Source organism: Oryza sativa, chromosome 11 (genome assembly GCF_034140825.1).
Source record: "Oryza sativa Japonica Group chromosome 11, ASM3414082v1".
Lineage (NCBI taxonomy): Eukaryota > Viridiplantae > Streptophyta > Magnoliopsida > Poales > Poaceae > Oryza > Oryza sativa.
In genome coordinates, this window is record NC_089045.1 from 29,195,281 (window position 1) to 29,221,124 (window position 25,844).

General features: G+C 46.3%; 3 protein-coding genes and 1 long non-coding RNA gene across 5 annotated transcripts; all 4 read left to right on the forward strand.

The window, feature by feature from the left end:
* The first annotated feature begins 590 nt into the window (after window positions 1-590).
* LOC4351105 (putative disease resistance protein RGA3) lies at window positions 591-4,899 on the forward strand. Its single transcript, XM_026021436.2, is given in 4 exon segments — window positions 591-963; window positions 966-3,850; window positions 4,519-4,571; window positions 4,648-4,899. Coding segments are annotated over 2 exon segments (3,060 nt in total). The 5' UTR covers window positions 591-734; the 3' UTR covers window positions 3,797-3,850; window positions 4,519-4,571; window positions 4,648-4,899.
* Window positions 4,900-6,123: 1,224 nt separating this feature from the next.
* On the forward strand, window positions 6,124-6,920 carry LOC136354121 (uncharacterized). The gene is made up of 3 exons (XR_010737884.1): window positions 6,124-6,265; window positions 6,474-6,512; window positions 6,620-6,920. It is a non-coding gene; the product is annotated as an uncharacterized lncRNA (long non-coding RNA).
* Window positions 6,921-7,498: 578 nt separating this feature from the next.
* Window positions 7,499-11,933, forward strand: LOC9271264 (putative disease resistance RPP13-like protein 1). 2 transcript variants are annotated; one of them, XM_066305781.1, is made up of 4 exons: window positions 7,499-7,575; window positions 7,653-7,824; window positions 7,921-8,160; window positions 8,547-11,933. In XM_066305781.1, exon 4 carries the CDS (start codon window positions 10,060-10,062, stop codon window positions 11,695-11,697), a length of 1,638 nt encoding a protein of 545 aa, XP_066161878.1. In that variant the 5' UTR covers window positions 7,499-7,575; window positions 7,653-7,824; window positions 7,921-8,160; window positions 8,547-10,059; the 3' UTR covers window positions 11,698-11,933. The 2 variants fall into 2 exon arrangements, with proteins under 2 accessions (XP_066161878.1, XP_015617687.1); XM_015762201.3 differs by having other exon boundaries at window positions 8,547-11,886.
* A 5,264-nt stretch (window positions 11,934-17,197) lies between these two features.
* LOC112937013 (uncharacterized) lies at window positions 17,198-18,121 on the forward strand. Its single transcript, XM_026021721.2, has 3 exons — window positions 17,198-17,210; window positions 17,332-17,381; window positions 17,582-18,121. Exons 1-3 carry the CDS (start codon window positions 17,198-17,200, stop codon window positions 18,119-18,121), a joined length of 603 nt encoding a protein of 200 aa, XP_025877506.1.
* The last annotated feature ends 7,723 nt before the right edge of the window (window positions 18,122-25,844 follow it).

Genomic DNA, 25,844 nt, shown 5'->3' on the forward strand with positions numbered 1-25,844 from the left:
AATTTCTCACATGTAAAATGAATGAAAAATTTGAGTTCCTCGCCAGTCCAGATATAGACACCAGTGCCCTCGACAAGTGACCCTGATCTTATCATCCACACGATGCCCTCGCCAAGTCACCATGATATCATCATCCAAGATGAATAGGAACTTTGCACACCAACCGAATAGGGGTAGAGGGATCACTGCACTATATGAAATTTACAGTGGTTAGTATCGAATATGATTTTATGAAATAATTGCCTTCCTCCGTTCATTTTAGTATGTTAATTAGTATTGTTTTACAGTTGTTAGTATTGTTTGCTGTTAATTAGTTAGTCTTATTCTCACCAGTCCTATATACAATTATGTAATTGTAAAAGATGCACCATTCTTTAGTTGTAGTCCCATTTTAAGAGTAGATACACTACACTAAACAGAAAAAAAAACATACTTCTATGAATACCTCACATGATAAGAATGTAGTAATAGTTTTTAGTGTTGGTTATGTACCTCATACTGTGCATGATTTGTCCCTAGAACTTTAGTTTAAGTATGATAAGCTAATTATTGTATTAATATAAATGTCAATTCAGTAGTTATACCCATGGATGTCTATTTTATCAATACAAAAGTTTTAGTGAACATTATATATTTTTCAGATCATGCTAACAGATATCGTGCATTCCTTGCCAACCTACAATGCTGTCACTTTCTGAAACGTTAAAAGTGGATCTCCCTTGCTGATTTTTCCTATGGCAACCATATTAGATTCTTTGGTTGGATCATGTGCCAATAAGTTGAAAGAGATTATTACTGAAGAGGTGATACTTATTCTAGGGATACAAGAAGAGCTCGCAGAGTTGCAGCGGAAGACTGAACTCATACATTGTTGTATTAGTGATGGCTGTGATGCTGAGGCAAGGAGGATGGAAGAGTCAGCAGTTGACAATTGGCTTGGTCAGCTAAGAGAAGTTCTATATGATATTATGATGTTGATGATATTATTGACTTGGCTAGATTTAAGGGGAGCATTCTACTAACTGATCATCCTTCATCGTCATCAAGGAAGTCAATTGCTTGCACTGGCCTGTCAATTTCCACTTGCTTTTCTAATGTTCAAGCACGTCATGAGGTTGCTGTGAAGATTAGAAGTCTCAACAGGAAGATAGAAAACATTTCGAAGGACAGAGTATTTTTGACACTCAAGAGTACGGTTCCTACTGGAAGCAGTTCAGTATTGAGAGTGAGAAAAAGTTCCCACCTACTTGAGCCCAACATTGTTGGCAAGGAGATCATACATGCCTGCAGAAAAATGGTAGATTTAGTGCTTGAACATAAGGGAAGAAAACTTTATAAGCTTGCAATTGTTGGGACTGGGGGAGTTGGTAAGACAACATTAGCTCAGAAAATATACAATGATAGAAAAATAAAAGGAAGTTTCAACAAAAAGGCCTGGGTTTGTGTTTCCAAAGTGTACTCTAAAGCTTCTCTTTTGAGAGAACTTCTTCGAATTATGGAAGTTCATCATGATCAAGATGAATCAATTGGAGAGCTCCAGAGCAAGCTTGAAATAGCAATTAAGGAGACAAGTTTTTTCCTTGTGTTGGATGACATGTGGCAATCTGACGCATGGACAAATTTATTAAGAATTCCGTTGCATGCTGCAGAAATGGGAGCAATTCTCATAACAACTAGAAATAATATTGTTGCCTTAGAAATCGGAGTGGACCATACTTATCGAGTTGATTTGATGTCAACCGACGTAGGATGGGAGCTACTTTGCAAGAGCATGAATATCAGTGAAAGCATAGAATTGCAAACTCTGCAGGATGTTGGGATTGAGATTGTTCGCAAATGTGGTTGCCTTCCTCTTGCAATCAAGGTTATTGCTAGAGTGTTAGCGAGTAAAGAACAAACAGAGAACGAATGGAAAAAAATATTGAGCAAAAATGCTTGGTTCATGAACAACCTTCCAAATGATTTGAGAGGTGCTTTATATCTGAGTTACGATGAGTTACCACGTCATTTGAAGCAATGCTTTCTTTATTGTAGTGTATATCCTGAAGATGCAAACATTTACCATGATGATCTTACAAGGATGTGGATCGCTGAAGGCTTTATAGAGGACCATGGAGGTCAACTACTAGAAGAAACAGCAGACGAGTATTACTATGAGCTGATCCACCGGAACCTTCTTCAACCAGATGGTTTATATTATGACCACAGCAGCTGCAAAATGCATGATCTTTTAAGGCAGCTTGCTTGTTATTTGTCAAGGGAAGAATGTTTTGTTGGAAACCCAGAATCATTGGTAGGTAACACTGTGTCTAAACTTCGACGTGTTTCAGTCGTCACAGATAAGAACATGGTAATGTTACCTAGCATGGACGAGGTGCAATATAAAGTAAGGACATGGAAAACTTCTTATGAGAAAACACTCAGAGTTGATAATTCATTTTTCAAGAGATTTCCTTATCTTCGTGTTTTAGATTTGACTGATTCATTTGTACCAAGCATCCCAGGTTGCATCGGGAATTTGATCCATCTACGTTTGCTTGATCTTGATGGTACCAATGTATCTTGTCTTCCAGAGTCCATTGGCAACCTGAAAAATCTTCAAATATTGAACTTGGAGAGGAGTGTTGCTTTGCACAGTCTTCCTTCAGCGATCACCCAACTGTGCAATTTAAGGCGCCTTGGCCTCAATTATTCACCGATATATCAAGTTCCAAAAGGGATTGGCAAATTGGAATTTCTCAATGATGTAGAAGGGTTTCCAGTCTATGGTGGCAGTAGTAATACTAAAATGCAAGATGGATGGAACTTGGAAGAGTTGGCTTATCTTTACCAGCTAAGGCGGCTTCATATGATTAAATTGGAAAGAGCAGCTTACCGCACTACTTACCCATTGTTAACAGACAAAGGGTTTCTGAAATTTTTGTATCTATGGTGTACTGAACGTACAGATGAACCATACACAGAAAAAGATTTCAGCAATATTGAGAAGATCTTTGAGCAGCTAATTCCGCCGTGCAACCTGGAAGATCTTGCTATTGTTAAATTCTTCGGTCGCCAGTATCCCTTCTGGATAGATTCTACCCATTTGGCTTATGTAAAATCCTTGCATCTCTTCAACTGCAAATTCTGTATGCACCTTCCACCAGTTGGGCAGCTACCCAACTTGAAATATCTAAAAATTGAGGGAGCAGCTGCAGTTACCATTATTGGACCCGAATTTGCTGGCCACAGGGCGAGTAATCTTGGACGAACAGTTGCTTTCCCCAAGCTTGAAGAGTTGCTCATTAGAGATATGCCCAACTGGGAAGAGTGGTTCTTTATTGATGAAGCAACGTCAACTGCTAAGGAAAGGGTTGATGATGGAGATTCTGCAATACCAAAAGAGAAAGCATTACCTCCAAGGATGCAGATACTGTCACGGTTGAGGAGGCTGGAACTTTCTGGCTGCCCAAAGCTGAAAGCTCTTCCACAGCAGCTTGCACAGATTAACAGTCTGAAGGAGATAGAGCTAAGATGGGCAAGCAGCCTGAAGGTGGTGGAGAACTTCCCCCTCCTCTCTGAGATGCTTTTGATTGCGACATGTCAAGCCCTGGAGAAAGTCTCTAACCTTCCTCAAGTGCGAGAGCTGCGCGTGCAAGATTGTCCAAACTTGAGACTTGTTGAGGATTTGAGCACTTTGGAGCAGTTGTGGCTTTATGAGGATATGCATGAGGTCTCTACATTGTGGGTGCCTGGGCTTCAACAGCAGTGCCGGCAACATCATGGAGAGGATCTTGAAGTCTACAATTGGACATAGTAATAATGTATGGATGCCCAAAATTATTTGGACGCTTCAGTTGTTTGATGCAAGGTATGTGATTTTATATACTCTGGATTCGGATTGCGCCCATTTTTTGGCGTGCTATTGTGTACATAGATATATATTTTTTGCTTTACCAGTTCTCGGTCTTGAGGATGAAAGGATCTAGTACTTTGTAATATCGGATATTACAGATATGACAATAATCCCAAAGATATGGCAGTATAAGAACTAAAAAACTGTACTTCTAGTTTGTTCTGGTAATCCTCTATTAGGTTCTGCAACTTCCATGCAGCTCATTATCAGCACATCGACCTTCTACTGAGCAGGAATGAATGAATGGATCAACGGGTAGATGGTAGGAGTACCAGACTGACTGTGTGTATATTCAGCAAATTTAGTCTCCCTGATGTTTACAGCCTACCTTAACTGAATTTCACATCAGCAATGATTGCGTGCAAGGCCCTTTTTCCTCCACCAGATGATGCTTAAGGACCACAAAATACATGTATATCTCGATGAACCGAAAATAAAAGCATTCCCTCCATTATCCAACATCGTTTTTTATCGAGTCCATCCTTCTCCATTTAAACACTGAACAGAACAGCTTGTTACTCTGTCATCAGGAGAGATATTATGACCAATACCCCCAGGTTTTCCCCTTGTTATTCCGTATTGTTGAATTAACTGTAGTTTTGATGCATTCATGTGTTATGCAGGGGGATGCTGATCAGTGCCCCTTTTGGATACTTCAACCTTCCTAATGTTCCATGTAAGCTGTTTTCCTAATTTCTCCCATTGTAATCTGCTCTACTAGCAATGGCTTATCTGCTGCATCTCCTGTACAGGATTCAGAACTCAAGTTCTTGCCGCAAAATGGTTTCTGTACACACAAAAATGGCTAAAATTTCAAATGCCAACTGCGATTAACAGCAGATTGAGTTGCTGATGGAGGTGAAAACTCACTATGCTTTAGAGTTCGCTCCCAAATCATCAACCCTCTTATATGGACTCCGAAATCAGAATCTGAGTTTTGTGTTCAGTTATTTCAGTTCAGTGATCTAGTTTCATCTCAACTGTTCCGAGTAATTAACAACTGGAGTAGAAATTATCCTTCCCCTGAACTGAATCACAAATGCATCGCAAAGCAATCAAAGCTGTGGCGAAATTCATCTATCTAGCGACGAGAAGAGAGGAAGGGAGGGAGGCGTCACGTACCTGGGTTGAACTCGAGGAGGAGGAAGAGGCCGCGGCGTCGACCCCGGGCGCCGTGGCGGCGAAGGGGGCCCATGGAGCGCTCCAACTTCTCCTCCGTCGGATCTCTGTCGCTCCCTGCGGCCCACCCTCCAGCTCCGCCTCCGCCTCCGCTCCCCGACGCCATCGCCGAGGTGGGGGGTTGGATGGCCGTACCAGGCGCTCCACGATGTACCTCACTCACTGACTCATCGGAGAACTCGCCCGCAGCAATGGTAGCTCCCTTCTCCACCATCAACTTCGCCACTCGTCGGAGCGCCGCCGTCGCCGTCGGCGACCAACGCGCCCTTTTCCAACGACAATACGAGATAATCCGAGGGCTTATTCGAAAATGATCCTCCAATGCTCAGGCGCCCTTAGATATCCCGGCCCATTAATTAGGGCCCACACGTCATCCGCAAACCCCTTGATGGCCCATAAAATATGGGCTCCACGTTGCATCCCGCCCATGTTCACTTGCAGCACGTTGGGCTGTGAAAGGGTCCAAAGTCCAAGTATCGCCCCAGAGACGGCCCGTACACTTTGGGCCTCACATTGCTCCTGCCCTGCGCTGACGGGCCGCATGTCCGCGTAGTATCGTCCCGGCCCACAAATTAAATGGAATCGCTTGCTGGCCTACGCCCATTAGTCGGCCCGACCGCAAGAGCGATAGTCTCCTGGATGATAGAATCCGCCGCCATGGCAGCCGCTCGCCGGAGCTCCGCCGACTGGCCACGGAGCTCCTCTCCGGCGAAGATTTGCATCACGTAGGTTCTTCGAGTCTTCCCTTTCCATAATGTGCTTTGGCTCTTTCATCTTCCTCTCTCTGTCTCACAGATCAGACAAGTGCAAATGAGAGATGCTGTACTGCTGAGTAAGCTTCAGATACTGTTGTGTTACCAAAAATTATCTCGGGAAACCAACACTTGACGAGCATGTCAATACCTATTGATGAGAGATGTTGTATGTACTGCTGTTTAAGCTATAGAACCTATTGATGTTATACAGATCTGAGTGCATTTTTTTTCTTTGATAATGTCAGGTGTGAGCTCATGAAACTGGGATTGTGTTCTGTTCGTAGCATCCTCTTCTTTCATTCTTTGTTGTGAATCAATGGTCCTGTTGAAGTCACCAATTGGATGCTTTGTTCTCTATGTTCTGCTTCTGTAGCTGGATGAGTATCAGTCACTGTATCTGAACACATACAGAGTGAACTCTATGGTTTCAGAGCAGGTATGTTCCTTCTTTGACATGGTCATCAATCTGAAAGCATGTCCTCCACTAGCATGTGCAGTAGTATGATTCCATGATGGAGGAAACAAAACTTAATCATGTGCACGTCTTTCTTTTTCTTTTCTAATCAAAGTGCGCGCCTGCTTTAACACCATGGACTATAATATTCACGTAAACTAATTATAATCACATCACCACGTACGTCCAGTGCGCTTCATGCAGCCACGGGGAAGCTGCCTTCTTCCAGGTCAGGATTGTCGATCAGAGCCAAACCAAGCAGTTTGTTCAGAGTTCAGAATTACATAGAAACTACTGAAATCTGAATGCTGAAAATGATTTTGTTGTTGCATGCAGGCACAGCGAGGGGAAAGGAAGGCATGACACTTATCTTCGTGTGCTGCAACCCCAGCTGCAATCACAGATGGAGGGAGTGACATGTAAATTAATTGTAATTAATGCTACTATTATGCTGCATGTAAAGGCAATAGAGCTTTGCATTATGCCATGAATTGGTATATGTTTACTAGTCAAATCGAGGGATAAGACGACAAACAATGAGTATGAGATGCCATTGAGCCCGTGACGGAGGAAACAAAACTCAAGCATGTGTATGCTCACCCCTTTGTAAAGGCAATAAAGCACGCAGCTGGTTTCACATCATGGAATCTTGGAAGCAAACTCTAAATTAATCACATCGAAATAAACTGTAAACTAATCACATCGCCAGAGCCCAGGCGCCAGCTAATCGTTGCAATATACTATTGCAGCTGTTGATCAGTGCCCTAGAATATGTGAGTGTAGCTAATAGAAGTACGAAAAGGAAAACGCAAAGTTCCCTACTAATCTGTAAGGTCTATTAGTAGGAATTAAGTACTCTCTCAGGAGCCTCACCATTTGCATTCTAACAAACCTAACGTTTTGACAAAGACCATTGCGTTTCCATGGTGTTACTAGAACAATTGCTTCAGCGCTAGTGTGCAGGAAATCAATTACCATTTAGTGATGATTGGGGATATGAATAAGAAAAGGAGTAGCCATAGCTAACTATACGGTTCATGAATATACACAAAATGTTGGGTTGTGCAGCATAGACAAGTGGACAATTACTTAAAATTTGGTCAGTGATAGTAACATGGGAAAGATAAAAGAAAAGAAGAGTGGTTCAGCAGTTGTCTAGCTAGTCTGAATGTTCAGCTATACAATATATGTAAGGCCTTACCACCTTGCCTAAATCACTCCCTAGCCTCCTGCAGTACTGTTGCTTTGTTCCACTGTGTCGCATTCTTACACTGCATTTCTACCGGCTGTGGGTAAGCTCAATACATATAGCTGAATTTACTTCCTTTATTTCCTTAAGTTAATCCGTAAATGCTCATCTTGACTGCAGGGCACGGATTTTCAACAGGATCAGTTGCGTCCATTTCTGTCTGCTTTCTGATTGATTGAGATGAGATCTACTAGGAAGGAAAAATCTGCTTCATCTGAGTAATCCCATATATACTGCTCTTCTTGAAGCACTCCTTGATCGGTGAATGTCAACACATCAACCAGTATTTCTGGTACTCTCCCGTTGATTCTTCTAGTTAACCTTCTGAATCATTTCAGTTGTACATATATAATACACACTTCACTTTTCTTCTGTCCCCTTTTTGCAGTTGTAGCAGTGCAGTCTGCGGTTCTCTCTTGATGACTGGCTCATAATGTTCTGAAATCTATTCTATACTCTGGCTTATTCAATCAGATTCCTTTGGTCTTGATTAATCTCAGTTTATTGAGATCTTAAGCACAAGATGGGACCGAGCAACCTGTTAACCTGTGCAAGATGGTTGCTACTATACTACTGATCCTTGTTATGTACCATATGTTATTTTTGTGCTGAATGATCGCTCTGTAAGGTAAGATTTGCATCCCGGCGAAAACGAAAAAAGATTTGCATGTGTACTTCAAGTTTCGAATGCATCATTCTGTGATCTTTTTTTGGGATGCAGCTAGTAGAGTAGTAGGTAGGGAGGTGTATCCGCCATGCAACTTTTAGGTTTTCATGTGTGAAGCTACCTAAATAATATAGACCCTGTTTGGATGCTTGGGCTGTGGTTACATAACCATAAATGTCAATTTTGCTAGCCATTAGACTCAACATGCACGGTACACCGAATTAAGTGGAAACTCTTATACAAAGAATAGATGGATAATATATTTACTGAACTTCATCTTGCATTCATATTTTGTCAGCCTTATCTAACTTTTAAACTATGTTAACACAAGTTTGGTTACATGTCAGGCTGCATTTTTTACATTGATCAATTATATATGGTGGATTACCCCTTTTGAGTTTGTCGGATGGCAACAATAGTAGACACATTGGTTGGATCATGCATCAATAAGTTGCAAGCGATCATTACAGACAAGACAATACTCATTTTAGGGGTAAAAGATGAGCTTGAAGAACTGCAACGAAGAACAAACGTCATAAGATCTTCTCTTCAGGATGCTGAGGCAAGGAGGATGGAAGATTCAGTAGTTGAAAAATGGCTTGACCAGCTAAGAGATGTTATGTATGATGTTGATGATATTATTGATTTGGCTAGATTTAAAGGAAGTGTCCTACTGCCTGACTATCCTATGTCATCGTCAAGGAAAGCAACTGCTTGCAGTGGCCTTTCACTTTCGTCCTGCTTTTCTAATATTCGTATACGTCATGAAGTTGCTGTAAAAATTAGAAGCCTGAACAAAAAGATCGATAACATTTCAAAGGATGAGGTATTTTTAAAACTCAACCGCAGACATCATAATGGAAGTGGTTCAGCATGGACACCAATAGAAAGCTCCAGCCTAGTTGAACCCAACCTTGTGGGCAAGGAGGTCATACGTGCTTGCAGAGAAGTGGTGGATTTGGTGCTTGCACACAAGAAAAAGAATGTTTACAAGCTTGCTATTGTTGGAACAGGAGGAGTTGGTAAGACAACACTAGCTCAGAAAATATTCAATGATAAAAAATTAGAAGGGAGATTTGACCATCATGCATGGGCTTGTGTTTCCAAGGAGTATTCTAGGGATTCTCTTTTGAGACAAGTTCTTCGTAATATGGGAATTCGATATGAGCAAGATGAATCAGTTCCAGAGCTCCAAAGAAAGATTAAATCACACATTGCAAATAAAAGTTTTTTTCTGGTGTCGGATGATGTGTGGAACTCTGAAGCATGGACAGATTTACTAAGCACTCCACTTCATGCAGCCGCCACAGGAGTAATTCTAATAACTACTCGAGATGACACTATTGCTAGAGTAATTGGGGTGGACCACACTCATAGGGTTGATTTGATGTCAGCCGATGTAGGATGGGAGTTACTTTGGAGGAGCATGAACATCAAAGAAGAGAAACAAGTGAAAAATCTACGGGACACAGGTATCGAGATTGTCCGCAAATGTGGTGGCCTACCTCTTGCAATCAGGGCTATTGCCAAAGTCTTAGCAAGCCTGCAAGATCAAACAGAGAATGAGTGGAGACAGATATTGGGGAAAAATGCCTGGTCCATGAGCAAACTTCCTGATGAATTAAATGGTGCTTTATATCCCGGGAAACCAACACTTGACGAGCATGTCAATACCTATTGATGAGAGATGTTGTATGTACTGCTGTTTAAGCTATAGAACCTATTGATGTTATACAGATCTGAGTGCATTTTTTTTCTTTGATAATGTCAGGTGTGAGCTCATGAATAATTTTGATAACTACTCGGCAAGATATTGTCGCTAGGGAAATAGGGGTTGAGGAAGCACATCGTGTTGACCTAATGTCACCAGCTGTTGGTTGGGAGCTACTTTGGAAGAGCATGAACATTCAGGACGAGAAAGAAGTGCAAAATCTGCGAGACATAGGGATTGAGATTGTTCAGAAATGTGGTGGGCTACCTCTTGCAATCAAGGTTACTGCTCGAGTATTGGCAAGCAAAGATAAAACAGAGAACAAATGGAAAAGGATTTTAGCTAAAAACGTTTGGTCCATGGCTAAACTCCCTAAGGAAATAAGTGGTGCACTATATCTAAGTTATGATGATTTACCACTGCATTTGAAGCAATGTTTTCTTTATTGTATTGTATTTCCTGAAGACTGGACCTTGAAACGTGATGAGCTTATCATGATGTGGGTTGCTGAAGGCTTTGTAGAAGTGCACAAAGATCAATTACTAGAAGATACAGCAGAAGAATACTACTATGAACTAATAATTAGGAATCTCCTGCAACCAGTTTACACATATTTTGATCAGAGCAGATGCAAAATGCATGATCTCTTAAGGCAACTTGCTTGTTATCTATCAAGGGAAGAATGTCATATTGGAGATCTAAAACCATTAGTAGACAATACTATATGTAAACTACGACGCATGTTAGTTGTCGGAGAGAAAGACACGGTGGTCATACCTTTCACTGGTAAGGAGGAAATTAAGTTGAGAACTTTTACAACTGATCATCAGCTACAGGGAGTTGATAACACATTTTTCATGAGATTAACTCATCTTCGTGTTTTGGATCTAAGTGACTCACTTGTGCAAACAATACCAGATTATATTGGAAATTTAATCCATTTACGTATGTTTGATCTTGATGGAACCAACATATCTTGTCTCCCAGAGTCCATTGGTTCCCTTCAAAACCTTCTCATATTGAACTTGAAGAGGTGTAAATATCTGCACTTCCTTCCTTTGGCAACAACTCAACTGTACAATTTGAGGCGGCTTGGTCTTGCTGATACACCAATAAACCAAGTCCCAAAAGGGATAGGAAGATTGAAATTTCTCAATGATTTAGAAGGATTTCCTATCGGTGGTGGAAGTGACAATACAAAAATGCAAGATGGCTGGAATTTGGAAGAGTTGGCTCATCTTTCACAGTTGAGGTGTCTTGATATGATAAAATTGGAGAGAGCTACTCCTTGCAGCAGTAGAGACCCATTTCTACTAACAGAGAAAAAGCATCTCAAAGTTCTGAATCTACACTGCACTGAACAGACAGATGAAGCATATTCAGAGGAAGGCATTAGCAATGTTGAGAAGATCTTTGAGAAGCTAGCACCTCCACACAACTTAGAAGATCTTGTTATTGGGAATTTCTTTGGTTGTAGATTCCCCACCTGGCTTGGTACTAACCACTTGCCTTCTGTGAAATACGTTGTCCTCATAGATTGCAAATCTTGTGTGCATCTTCCCCCAATCGGACAGCTACCAAACTTGAAATACCTAAAAATTAATGGAGCAAGTGCAATCACCAAGATTGGACCCGAATTTGTTGGCTGCTGGGAGGGTAATCTCAGATCCACAGAGGCAGTTGCTTTCCCCAAGCTTGAAGCGTTGGTCATTGAGGATATGCCCAACTGGGAGGAGTGGTGTCAGAACCCTGAACCAGAAATGGAGAAACAGAGTAGCGATTTGTGAATTTTGGTAGGATTTGGGTGGCCGCCGCAAGACTATCTCCTAGGGTTCTAAGTTAGCTACTCCTAAGACAAATAGAAATTGTGATTCTTCTTATCTTCTTCCCACAGCAAAAGCCAGCTTAAGTAAGTTTACAGCAGCTAAAATTATTACAGTGAATGTAAAGAGCAAAACGACAAGCTTTGATAGCTACAGCGGCTTCTCATGACGTTAACACCGTCGGATCCCTCTCTCGAACACGTGGCTTTGTCTCATCTCTTAGATCTTCATTACCCAGGATGAAACGTTTTCTCCCTCCTTTGCATCTTCAGTTAACCGAAACTCTGAACTTTCTAAAATTTCCTCCATTCTTCTTACGAGTCTGACATTACTCCCCCCTTAAGCCCAACCTTGTCCTCAAGGTTGAAAATTTGGAAACACTTTCTGAATATAAGAAGCATCCTCCCAGGTTGCTTCAGCCGGAGTTAAATTGCTCCACAGAATTAGCCATTGAGTGACAGCAACATTGTTCCTTGGAATCATTCTCCTTTGCAGCACTGCTACTGGCTCTGTTTTGATTTGACCATCTGGTCCCACTGCCGGTAAATTTGGCATTGGTACAGCATGAGTACCCAGGTGCTTTTTAAGTTGGCTCACATGGAAGACCGGATGTATAGCAGCTTCTTCAGGTAACTGCAATCTATAAGCTACAGCACCTACCTTCTCTAGCACCTTGAATGGCCCATAGTATTTGCCTCTTAACTTTAATGATCCTCTGATCCCAAAAGCATTTTGTCTATAGGGTTGTAGTTTCAGATATACCATATCTCCCACCTCCAGCTTTCTCTCTGTTCGATTCCTATCAGCATAATACTTCATCCTTCTTTGTGCATCTTCCATGCTTGCTTTGAGTTTCTGAACTATAGTCTCTTTCTCTTCCAGGGTTACCCTTGCTTCTTGAGATACATCACATGGGACAGAAAATTCACTGATTTGAGGTGGACTGTATCCATAAAGGGCCTTGAATGGAGTCATTTGTATTGCTGTGTGATATGTTGTGTTATACCACCATTCTGCTAAAGCTATCCAAGAGCACCAATTTTGTGGTTCTTGAAATGTCATGCACCTTAAGTAAGATTCTAAACACTGGTTCACCCTCTCAGTTTGCCCATCTGTCTGGGGATGGTAAGCTGTGCTAAACCTCAATTGGACCTTTTGAGATTTGAACACTTCTTGAAAGAATGTGCTAGTAAAAACTCTGTCCCTATCTGTCACAATAGCTATCGGCATCCCATGCAGTTTGTGAATATTATCCATAAACACCTGCACCACTTCCTCCACTGTGTATGGGTGGGATAAAGCTATGAAATGTGCATATTTGGTTAACCTATCCACCACTACCAAAATCACATCCTTCCCCTTGGACTTTGGTAACCCTTCTACAAAGTCCATGGATATATGTGTCCAAGCCATGTCTGGTACCTCTAGAGGGTTTAAAAGACCTGGTATATGCACATGTTCAGATTTAGTAACCTGACATACTGGACAATTTCTTATGTGATTTTCCACTCCCTTCTTCAATCCTGGCCAATAAAACAGCTTCTTAATCCTTTGGTATGTGGCTCTAATTCCACAGTGCCCCCCAAAAGTCGAACTATGATAAGCTTGTATTAACTGCCCTCTGATTTCTCCTGTTTCCCCCACATATATTCTTCCTTTATATTTCATAATTCCAGCCTCAAACTTATACTCCCCTTCTGGATCCCCTGCTGTGCCAATTAAACTCAGCAACTTATGAGCTTGAACATCCTCTTCATAACTTCTTTTAATATCCAGTATCCACTCAGGCACCACCACAGCAATAGCTGCACAAAGTTCAGTCACTTCTTCCTTGTTTTTCGGGCTCCTAGATAGGGCATCTGCTACTAAGTTCTCCCTACCAGCCTTGTACTCAATAGTGTAATTATATTCCATCAGTTTAAGCAATAACTTGTGTTGTATCCCTTCCACCAGTCTTTGGTTCATCATGTACTTAAGACTCTGCTGATCTGTTTTGATGACTAATTCTCCACCCAAAACATAATGCCTCCATCTCTTTAAAGCCTCTAGTATAGCCATAGCCTCTTTCTCATAAATTGACTGAGCTGCTGCTTTTGGCCCTAGAGCCTTGCTATAATAAGCAATTGGCCTTCCTGCCTGCATCAAAACTGCTCCAATACCAACTTCGCAAGCATCTGCTTCAATCACAAACGGCTGCTCAAAGTTTGGTAAGGCTAACACTGGACTAGTACACAGCTTCCCTTTTAGCTCTGTAAATGCTTCAGATTGAGCTAACCCCCAATTGAAACCTCCTTTCTTCAACATGTCGTGAAGGGGTCTGCAGATTAACCCATACCCTTTTATAAATCTTCTATAATACCCAGTCATCCCCAAGAATTCCCTAACTTCAGTCACATTTTTAGGTTCCTTCCGATTCATGATATCACTGATCTTGCTAGGATCTGTTGCCACTCCATCAGAAGATATCACATGTCCCAAGTAAGCCACACTGCTCAGACCAAAAGCACACTTCTTAAGCCGTACCACCAACTGGTTCTTCTCCAGGACTTGCAATACTGCCTTGATATGCTTGATATGTTCCTCCCTTGTTTTGCTATAAATCAAGATGTCATAAAAAAACACAAGAACAAACTTTCTTAAAAAGGGTGCTAGAGCTTGGTTCATTAGTGACTGAAAAGTGGCAGGTGCATTAGTTAACCCAAAAGGCATTACTTGGTACTCATAGTGACCCATGTGTGTTTTGAAGGCAGTTTTAGGAATATCTTCCTCAGCCATTCTAATCTGATGATATCCCGACCTTAAGTCCAGCTTAGAAAATATTCTAGCCCCATGTAACTCATCCAACAAGTCCTCTATAATTGGCATAGGAAACTTGTTCTTCACTGTCTGGGCATTCAGCTGTCGGTAGTCTACACACATTCTCCAAGATCCATCCCTTTTTCTAACCATTATAGCTGGACAGGCATAAGGGCTGTCACTGAACCTAATCTCCTTAGACTGGATCAGATCTGATATTATGTTCTCCATGGCCTCCTTTTGGTAATGTGGCACTCTATAGGGTCTCTGGTTGGGAGGTTCTGACCCAGGTTTCAAGTTTATCACATGGTCACAAGCTCTTCTTGGAGGTAAGCCTTTTGGCTCCTTCATCACTCCTGGGAATTGTGATAAAACTTCCTGAACATCTGCTGGCACTGCAGCCTCCTCCTTCCTCTCTTCTTCAGTCATCGCATTCACTTGTAACACACACCCCACAGCTCCCTTTTTTATCAGCTTCTCCATTTTATGACCATCAATTAAGAAATGTTTCCCAGGTTTAGTGAAATCCTGAAATTCAACTAGCTTACCTTCCTTGGTGATAGACAGTTCCCTCTGTTTGAGATCCAAAGTAATTGGACTATGCCGAAAAATCTAGTCTGCCCCCAAGATTACATCATATCCCTTCAAGGTGATCAGGCTGAAAGCATTAACAAATTTCACCCCTTGAATTTTATATGCCACTTCTGGGACTACAAGATTAGATTTCAATTCTCCTCCTCCTGCTACTATCACCTTCTTAATAGTCGAGGTTGCTATAGGACACTTGCACTTAACTGCAAACTCATGGGTCATGAAAGTCCCAGTACTCCCACTATCAATTAGACCAACTGCTTGTTTCCCATTGATCATGATTAGGACTGAAAAAGTATCAGGCCGAGTTGTGCCAGAAGCTGCACTAAATGACACACTCATTAACTCCTCATGTGCTCCCTCCTGCTTAGGTGCCTCTATTTGGTCAGTGGCCAGCTCCTCTTGTTCCTTCTCTTTTGATTCATCCTCCTCCTCTTCAGTACAAGGTTCATTCTCTACCAGTAAAGCATTGATAGCTTGCTTCACCTTGCATTGGTGTCTAGGAAACCATGGTTCCTTACAAAACCAGCATTTTCTGTCTTCTTTCTTCTCACCATCACCCCTTTGTGGTCTATTATTTGCGTTCCTGCCAAGATTGTTGAAATTGGTGTTCTGATTTCTGTTTCTGCTGAAATTCAGTGCCACCTTCCTTGCATTAGCTGCCTTCTCATAGTTCTTTGCATACCAATAGGACTCCAACAGACCTTGTGGTTTTTGCCCACACACATCATGCTTGATATCCTCTCTAAGCCCACCGATGAAGCAGCTATTCAGATACTGTTCCTGTAAGTAAGGATGGTCCCTCCTGACTAGATCCACATACTCCTCAAATTTATCTATATATTGTTCCACAGTTGAACCATACTGCTTAACATTCTGGAATAGTTCCACTGCCTCATGCTCATTTGCAGCCGAAAAACGAGTGCTCACCATGTGACACCATTGTGGCCAAGGAATCAACTGCCAAGGAATACCTACTCCTCTAAACCACTTCATTGCTCTTCCCTGCAGATGTGCAATTGCCAGATTGACCCATTGATCATATGGTGTCCCAGTAATCTCGTAGAATTTCTCACATTGCTTCAACCAGTCAATGGGATCTTCTCCTGTGAACAGTGGTATTTCCAACCGAGGTCCCTTGATTACAGCTTCAGCATAATGTTGATTTTCTCCTTGATAAACCATACCACCAGGTCTGCTATGATCTAATATGTGAACCCCTTGTTGCCCAGTGCCTGAGCTAGTGGCTGTCCCTTGTGTTTGAAAATTTGAATTGGGCACTCTTCCCCCAACTGTTGTTTGAGTTTGAAAAGGAGCTGAGTTTAAGAAAGGTACCCTCTGGTTTGGAAATGGGGCAAATGGTATGAATGGTGGAGGTTTTGATAATACAGTAGTCACCTGCCCCAAATCTGTCTGAACACTACTGACTCCCCCCTGTGGTCTAGCTTCTTGACCCATAGGTGCAGATAGGCTCATAGTATTTGGCTCAATAGAGAACTGAACTCCCAAACTAGGCGTGGTTACCTGCACAGATCGACTGGGTCCTGCTTCTCCCGTGCTCTTCTCTTTTGCTGCAGCATCTCCCACAGGATTCTCCTGTCCCTCGTTCCCCTTCTGTTTGCACAACTCCAGCAGAAGGCCCTTGATCTCCTTCACCTCTGACCTCAAGCCCTTAAGCTCTACTACTTCCTTCTTCAGAGATGCCACATCTGAGCGAAACTCGTTCATCTCCTCCAGTCCCACAATCTCATCGTTTGAGCGCATCTTGGTCACCATTTCGCCCCTGCAGGTTAGGTTCAGAATTCAAGATTCCTCCCCTATTACCCCTGCAGTCGGATCTACAGCCGCCAACCTCAAATCAGAAGCGCCGGAGATTTTACAGGTGCACACCACGAAAGTGGCAACCCAACCCTTGCTGTCCGATCTGAAGCACCACTCGCCTCCGGATTGAATCCCTCCTAGCTCAGGAATTTTACGGTGGATCTCGCCGCCGCCTTCCACCAACCTTCACCAGAGAGATCCAAGAGCCAAGGATTCGCTCGTGCTCTGATACCTCTGTCAGAACCCTGAACCAGAAATGGAGAAACAGAGTAGCGATTTGTGAATTTTGGTAGGATTTGGGTGGCCGCCGCAAGACTATCTCCTAGGGTTCTAAGTTAGCTACTCCTAAGACAAATAGAAATTGTGATTCTTCTTATCTTCTTCCCACAGCAAAAGCCAGCTTAAGTAAGTTTACAGCAGCTAAAATTATTACAGTGAATGTAAAGAGCAAAACGACAAGCTTTGATAGCTACAGCGGCTTCTCATGACGTTAACACCGTCGGATCCCTCTCTCGAACACGTGGCTTTGTCTCATCTCTTAGATCTTCATTACCCAGGATGAAACGTTTTCTCCCTCCTTTGCATCTTCAGTTAACCGAAACTCTGAACTTTCTGAAATTTCCTCCATTCTTCTTACGAGTCTGACAAGTGGTCCTTTGTTGAAGAAGAAGAAGTGCAGGAGGAGGAAGCAGCTGCAGCAGCCAAGGAAGGGGGAGAGGATGGAACTGCTGCTTCGAAGCAAAAGGGGGAGGAAGCCCCGTCTCCAACTCCAAGGTCGTCATGGCTGCTGCCTTGTTTGACGAGGTTGCAACTTGTGGGCTGCCCCAAGCTGAGGGCTCTCCCACCACAGCTTGGACAGCAGGCCACCAACTTGAAGGAGTTCTTTATAAGATGCACAAGTTGCTTGAAGACGGTGGAGGACCTCCCATTCCTCTCTGGTTTCCTTCAAGTTGAAGGATGTGAAGGCCTGGAGAGGATCTCCAACCTTCCCCAAGTGAGAGAGCTGTTTGTAAATGAATGCCTGAATTTGAGGCATGTCGAGGAGTTGGGTGGTTTGGAGTGGCTATTGCTGGAAAAAGGTATGCAGGAGATCTCTCAGCTGTGGATCCCTGGGCTTCCGGAGCAACACCGCCAGCTCCATGGAGATGAGCATGAGCTGGAGGTCAACGAGTGGCTCTGAGAGGTCAATGATTTGTGTGTTTCTTCTTCTTCTTCTTCTTCTTGTAGGTGTGTAGGTAACTCCGCCTATGTCACTTGAGGTGTTTAATGACATAGCCGGTCCCAAGCCCGGAAAAGGAGGAGGGGATAATCTTGTATATATACTTGTCTAGTGAAACGATGCTGTGCTGCTAGGTGGATCATTGAAAATTTTCTTGAAATTTGCTGCATTCTTGTCTATTCAATTATTAGAGGCACATCCACTCTGCTGCTCGCCTGCTCTATTGGACAAATTTGATTCTAAACTATTTTAGCTCAACCTCATTACAATCCAGTTTTCAAGTAAAAGCAATTGAACACATGCACCAATTCATTCTCCTCCCAGTCCCCTGTTTGGGAGCACGCACAAGCCACAGGATGGGCGACTGTCGGGCTGACAAAGCCGACTTTGGTCGACAAGAAGATATCGGGTAGCGAGCAGGTGGCTGGCGAGCAAGTGGTGACGGTAGCGGATGGTGATATGGTTTTGTCGGCGCAGCCTGAAAAGGAGATGACCGCGGCAATGCTTCTTAAGTCTTCGGGACACGCTGGTTCGCACTATCCAGTGACCGGCAGCAATGAAGCAGTGGCTGTCGGGCTTGCGCCGAACATGACACCAATACGCCGCAGTGATCGTTCCAACTCCGAGACAGCCCTCGGCATCGCTTCGGCCGATGATGACTCTCTGTTGAAAGCGATGAAGAGGAAAGCAGCCATCAATCTGGATGATCAATTTGCCCCTTATGGGGCAAGGCCGGCCTTGTTGGCTTCCCCTCAAGGTACACCTAATGAGCCTTTTACAAGTTCTTGTTCCGCTTCTCAACTTAGTTTTTGTTCGTCTTTAAACCGTATTGAGGTCTCTTTGGGAAATAATTCTTCTGAGGTTGATTTTTCTATTAAAGCCCTTAAGCACATCAATGTTGACAAATTGAAAGTAATCCCTAAAGCAAACTCTTCATTTTCCCTAAACCAATGCCGCCATGGATGAGCTTGGAGTTAAGGGGTGGCAGGGATGGCAAAGGCTGTGAGAGGGAAGGGAAGAGCAAATTGAGTGGCGGGAGATCATGTTCAGATATTTACCGACGACGGTTGGGTTTAACTGGGGGTGAAGACGAGCGGCGGTGAGCTGGCGTCCTCCCGGGCTCGACGCGCGGCGGCGGCAAGGGGTAAAATATCCGGCTCGGCGGCGTTCGGTTCGAGTTGAGAGAGGGAAAGTTAGTTACACCTTTTGTGTTTAAATGAGCGGCGGCGAATTTGGAGGGTTTCATCCCCGGTAGAGGCGAAGTCAGCTTCGACGTCGACATCGGGTGGGCGCGCATGGCGGCAGACGGCGGCGAGCTGTGGCGGTGGCCGTCCCGGATTTGTCTTGACAAGATTTGTGCGACGACGGTTGGTTGAGGCGCACTGGACAGATGGATGGCGCGCCAAGGTGGCCGGGCACGCGCGGGCGGTCGTGGAGCCTACGCGCGGCGGCTGCGGCGGCACGACGCGCAGGGCACCAAGGCAGCATGGCAGGGGGTGGAAAGGCAAAGAGAGGCCACAGTTTTGGATGGGTGTGGTCCCCCAAGGATCAATTCTAGACTTTGCAAATATTTGGGTGGATGCTGGGCTGCTAGGGCCGGGCTAGGCATTTCATCGAGCAGCTCATGTGCAATGAACAGTGAAATTCAGAAATTTGACAAATTTGCCTAAGGAGAAAAGAATTTCTCTAGGGGTTTTTGAAGGGTTTTTGCTAGGGTTTTGTAATATAACTAAGTCTAACAAATATAAGGGTAATTTAAAGAAGGTTTCTAGATTTTAAATTTTGAAAGAAATTTGCTAAACTCACTAGAGTTTAGGGTAGGGGAGTAATTAGAATATTTTTGGGTACGATGGTATAGGGTAGGTTTAAAGGAATTTTAAAGGGGTAATACTTGAACCAAAAATGAAGATTAAAAAGGAAATTTTAAAAAGGATTTTGATTTTGCTAAATTAAGATTAATTCAAGTCAAAAGCCAGCATGATGCAGTCAAATTTTAGATTAAAATTTGAGGATGTTACATTGGAGCAGGCAGCGCGGTTCACGGACCCCACCGAGGTGACCGCGCCCGCTGCCGTGGGGCAGCACGGGGGTGCCATTTAGAAGCTCTGGGGCAATGCCGACGAGGTCGTGCTCCTCGCCGGCGCCGCCACCTTCCGCGCGCGCTCGTCCATGTCCCACGCCTCCCGACATGGGCGCGCTCTTCGACTCCATCAGGGGCTCCCTCTCCCTGCACATTGACCAAGCCAAGGTGTACTACAAGCTGAAGTGGCTCAAGGGCAAGTACCTGCACGCGGCGCCCGGTGTGTTCGTGGGACCGCACGAACGCTGCGTGCACAACCTCTGCACGAGCGTGTGGGGCGTCGACCTCGAGCCCCTTGTTGGCGACGATGAAGGGGCCGCCGCCGTGTAGCGCCCGTTCCGTCGTGGCGCCTAGCGGGAAAATTATCTCTTAAAAACCCTAATTGCGAAATATGTTTCTTTGCTTGTTGTCTAGTGTCCGTGCCATCTCAAGATCTCAAATCCCCGATCTATCGTCGAGTCCAATTCCGAATCCAAATCCTTCCAAATCAAATCCCTCCGCAAAAGTCTATTTTGCCTCCCCCAGGGTCGATGGGCCGAATCCCTCTCGGCCCATCTCCCCCTCCCTCCCGGCGTCCGCTCTCTCTCTCTATCTTCCCCCCCCTCCCCCCACCGCTCCGCCCGCGCGCCGCGCGCGCGTGCGCGAGAGCCGCACCGAGCGCTCCCTCCCCCCTCCGCTCTGCCCGCGCGCGTGCGCGTGAGCCGCCCGCGCCGAGCCGAGTCCTCCCTCTCCGCTCCCTCGCTGCCACTTCCCGCGCGCCGTGTTCGCGTGCGCGCGCCCGCGCGGTCGCCGCCCTTGCCGCGCCTGCGCCGTCTGTGCCGCCTGGCCCCCACTGCCCTACCGCGCAGCCGCCCGGCCCCGCTAGCCAGCGCGCGTGCCCGAGCCGCGCCTCTCAAACCGCCGCGCCGCCCGTTGCTTCCCGCGCGCGCGTGTCGTGGTGGCCGACCGCCCGGTCGCCGCCGCCGTCACCCTCTGCCGCGCCAGCCCGCGCCTGTCGCCCGTGTCGTCGCGCCGCTCCAAACCGTCCCGCCGTCATCGCCGTCGTCATCGCCTCGGCCCCGCCTCCGCGCGCAAGCCACCAAGGGACGGAGGCAGAGCCCCTCCTCCCTCTGCCGCGACGCCCCCGCTCCCCTCCTCCTTTTCCAAAAGCGGCAAGGAGGCAAGCCCCTTTTTCTCTCCCTCTTTTCCCCTTTTTCCGTCACCGCTGGCGTCATCCTCCTCCCTCCGCCCTGTCGCCGATTTGGACGCGAGCGCCGAGCGCCAGCTCGCGCCTTGACCGCCCAAAGTCGGTTTCCAAACCGACATTGCCGCCCTTAAAGCCCCGGGCGCCCTCCCTCTCTTCTCCTTCCATCGCCTCCGCGCCATTGCCGCCGCCCCCGTGCTCTGTTCGCCATCGCCGTTCGTCGTTGCGCGTGTCGGAGGAGCCGGCACGAGCAAGGACGCGGAAGGGGACTCCGGGCGCGCCCTCTTCTTCCTCTTCCCCGGCCCGAGGCCGGAGAGATTACTCCCGCGCCGTCGGCCTCTCGTCACAGCGCCCCTCCTCATCGCGGTAGTGCTCCCTCCGTTCTTCCTCCTCGCTCCACCTCTCCCTCTTAGTTTTCGGTAGTAGCACGAGTAGCCTCCCCGTAGCTAGCCGGCGCCGCCCCGGCCGTTGCCGCCTCTCGCCGGGTGCTCGCCGCCGTCGCCGCCCGAGCTCGGAAGCGCCGCTCGTCGCCGGCCTCGCTCGGCGTAGCTCCGCCCAATTCGACGCTAGCATCGGATTCCCGTGGCCGCGTAGATGCTCTCGCCGCCGGGAATCGGCCCCTCGTGACCTCGTCGCCGTTTCCCCCTTTTTCCGCCGCCGGATGCCGCCGCCGCAATTCGCCGCCGTCGGGCATCCTCCGGCGAATCCGAGCCGTTGGCTCGTCTCCCCTTGTCCTGTTCAACCATCCGGTGTGCTCGCTTTCGCCTGTATCGCCGTGGTTCGCTCCGCCGCTCGCCGCTGTCGTCCGCCGTCCGTTCCGGCCGGCGTCGTCGTCTACCTCCCGCCGGCTCGCGTGGCAGCCACGTAGGCGCCAGCTCAGCCAAGACCGGGTCGAGCCGACCCCGGTCAGCCCCTCCTCGTGCGCGCGTTCCACCGCGAGCCGTGAGGCTGCGCGTGGGCCCGCCGCATCCGCATCCACCGTGAACCGCGCGCGTGCACCGCGTCCCTCCCCCACCCTAGCGCCGCGCCGCGTGCTCCCTCCGCACGGTGAGCCGAGCCGCTGACAAGCGGGTCCCACCCGGGACCGGGCGTGGTGAGCCCGGTCCACCGGCTCTCTCTCTCCTCCCTCCCGCGCGCGCGCGTCTTGGGCCGCTCTGGGCCGCCTTCTTGGGCCGGCCGGCCCGTTAAGCCCGGCCGAGCCGCCCTTTCTCTCGGGCCACGCCCTAGCCGCCCGAGGGAAGTCTATTTTCCATCCCTCTTTTCTTTTCTTTTCTTTTCTTTTTCAAAAAGGATTTAATTAAATCCTTTTCCTTTAGACCAAAAATCCAATAATCTTAGAAATTCAATATCTTCCCAACCGTAAATCCGTTTGACTCCGTTCAACTTCCAAAATTCCTCAAATCTCGAGATCTATCTAATGGCACGCTTAGAGGTCATTAATAGGGCTTTATTTTCGCCGTTTGCTGAGTTGTCCCGTTTCGCGTGTAGTTTCGGAGCCCGAAGACCCGCAGCGCGAGGATTTCGAGGATCAAGCTCCAGATCTCGAGCAAGGCAAGCCACCTTTGAACATCTTGAGCCTATATTTGAAATTCAATTATATTGCTTGCAAAATATTATGCATTGATAGGATCGCACTTAATCTGTTGTCCCGTCTGCAAGGCAGATCGGCGGACCTACCTAACTTGTTGCATTTGATCCTTCCATTGTTAATTGCTATACCATGTCCCCTTGTAACCATCCAGTTGCGCCTCGATATTCGTGCACTCTGTGCGAGTATCGACGGTCGCCTTCAAACTTAAAATCTGAGTAACAATTTGGGTAAAACTGGAGTTTTACAAAAGACTTGGAAAACCCGACACCTGGGTCGGTGCTTGCGAACTAAATGAATTTCCAAAACCGCGAACCGGGGAACGTACCGGGTGTACGGTTTTCCCGCTCTTGCACTTAAGGATCGTTTCCTTGGAATTTCATCCGAACATAAGACAAGTACGACCACATAGGTGGAATGGGACACCCCTGGCTGAGTAACTAGCTTATCAGGGGAGCCTTGATGCCGAGAGACATGTGGATTCGCCGGGGTGGTGTCGGGGAGGACCCCTGGGCTTCCTGGCACAGTATGGTCTGGGACCTAACCTGTTGTTGGTCTGGGACCCCTCTCGTCGGCATATGGTAAACCTGTGTCGGCTTTGGAAATGCCTTGTCATGAAAGCTTGGAGGTCTCCCGACGTGGCTGATCCCCACGGGCTGGGTGATCCGGGTTAGTAATGTCGTGTGGGTAAAGTGTACCCCCTCTGCAGAGGTTATCAAACTATTCGAACAGCCGTGCCCACGGTCATGGGCGGATGTGAGGTGATTCCTAGCGTAGTTTTGTTTGACTACTGCTTGTGAAATTGCTGTTGTGAAAAAGGGGTTCGATGTTTGAAAAATCTGTAGCTGAAGGGATCAGCTAGGCCCGGGTGGCCGTTTGGAAAAGTTGTTGGCCCGGGTGGCCGTTTGAAAAGTTGTTGGCCCGAGTGGCCGTTGAAAAGCTGTCGGCCGGGTGCCAACCTTGTTTCAATTCTAAAGACTGATACATCGCACATACTCCGACCGGACGAGACGCACTGTCTTATCCGTGTAGTTTGAGAAGCACTCACTTAGTCGTTCTTAGAAAAGAGTTCAAATAAAATCAATTGCAAAAACAACAGCCTCTCCTTGAAGCCTGCATTAAACACCTATTTTCCCTTGGCTTGCTGAGTACTCCCGTACTCACCCTTGCTCTATATAAATAATTCCCCCCCCAGTTGCTGAAGAAGATGAAGCGGATCCTGCTGATGAGAAGTTCTTTCAGGAGCAAGCCGGCTACAATGAGTTTTAGGGTTTCGGCCTAGTTCCCAAGTCGCGCCTGTGTTGTTTGGTCCAAGTCCTGCTTCCGTTTCCCTTTTGTAATGCAGTTGTGAGCTCGGGGTCTGTCCGTAGTCCAACATGACCGTATCTCTACTCTATAATAAAGAGACCGCTGTTGCTGTGATATTCTGTCTCCTTGTGATACCAGCACTGTTTCCTGGGACTGGTATCGATCAACAGGTTAATTTGGAGCGTCACGGGCTAGTTCCAGTCGGTACTAGTTCGGGGCGTGACACGCCGCCTCCGCCGACCAACCGCGCATTGTCCCAGACGCCGCCGCCATGCTGCATGTGCTGCATGCCGCCTCTCAGCTCCATCGCCGCCCCTCTGCGCCGCTCGCTGCCGCTCGCCATTCTCAAGGGAGAGAGGGAGGGAGGGATAGAGAGAAGAAGGAGAGAGAGGATAGAGAGAAAGGGGATAGAGAGAAGGGGTAGTGAGGATGATAGGTGGGGTCCACGTGGGCCCCACCATTTTTTTTTATTATTGTGTGTGTGAAACTGACATGTGGGTCCCATAGGTTTTATTAATTTTTGGATCGAATTGCCACGTAAGCGCAACGTCAATGCCACGTCAGATGAAGACCGAGTCAAATTAGCCACGTAGGCGCCACCTCAGCCAAAACCGAGGTCAAATACTACCGAGGGACCTTATTTAAACGGTTTCGTAAGTTGGGGGACCTGTCGTACCCACTTTTGCAATTAAGGGATGAAAATCAGACTAGGCGACAAATAGAGGGAACCAAAGTGAACTTATTCCACAGAGAATCCCCTTGATGGGCCATACAATATGGGCCGCACGTTGCATCCGGCCGTAGCAGCCCACGATCTCCCCAGGGCGGCCGCTCGCCAAGCCCTCGCCGTCGCCGGCCGCCCGCCGCCGTCGCTTTCCTCGTCTGAGACGGCGAACCCCTGCCCACCACACCGCCATGTTCGCTGCGAGGCCGGCCGGACCGCCATGTGCGGGCGCGCACGATCGAGCATCCCCAACTCTGCCTGAACACACAACATGAATAATACATGCAAGTTTCAGTCACTGCTACTCACTGCTTGTCTGCATCTGAAAGTTCGGACTTTTACTTACGGATTCTATTAGTATTACTGCATCTGCACGCATGAGAAAGTATTTTTTTTATAAAAAATATTTTCTTAAAAAGTTTTTAACCTAGGTGCCCATGGATTTGATTTTTGACATGCTTAATGTGTGTTCATAGCTATCTAAGATTTCGAAACCTGTGAATTGTGCATGGACTGATTTTTTACGGGCACAGTGCTACGCTACTTGACTATGACTTCCCCGAATGCAAAATAGACCTTTTGTTTTCTGGATTGCTCATAAGCATCGTCTATGTAGATGTTTTCAACATAAAAGTACCCATGGATCTGGTTGAGCCAACAAATGAAAGAATAACATCGCTACAAACAAATGCTACTAATCACTAATCAGCCGGTCAGAATCGCACAATATATATGCATGATGTTATATAACAAAGGCACTGTTGATCCAACAAAACCTGGAAATAGTAGCACCCAAGGAGG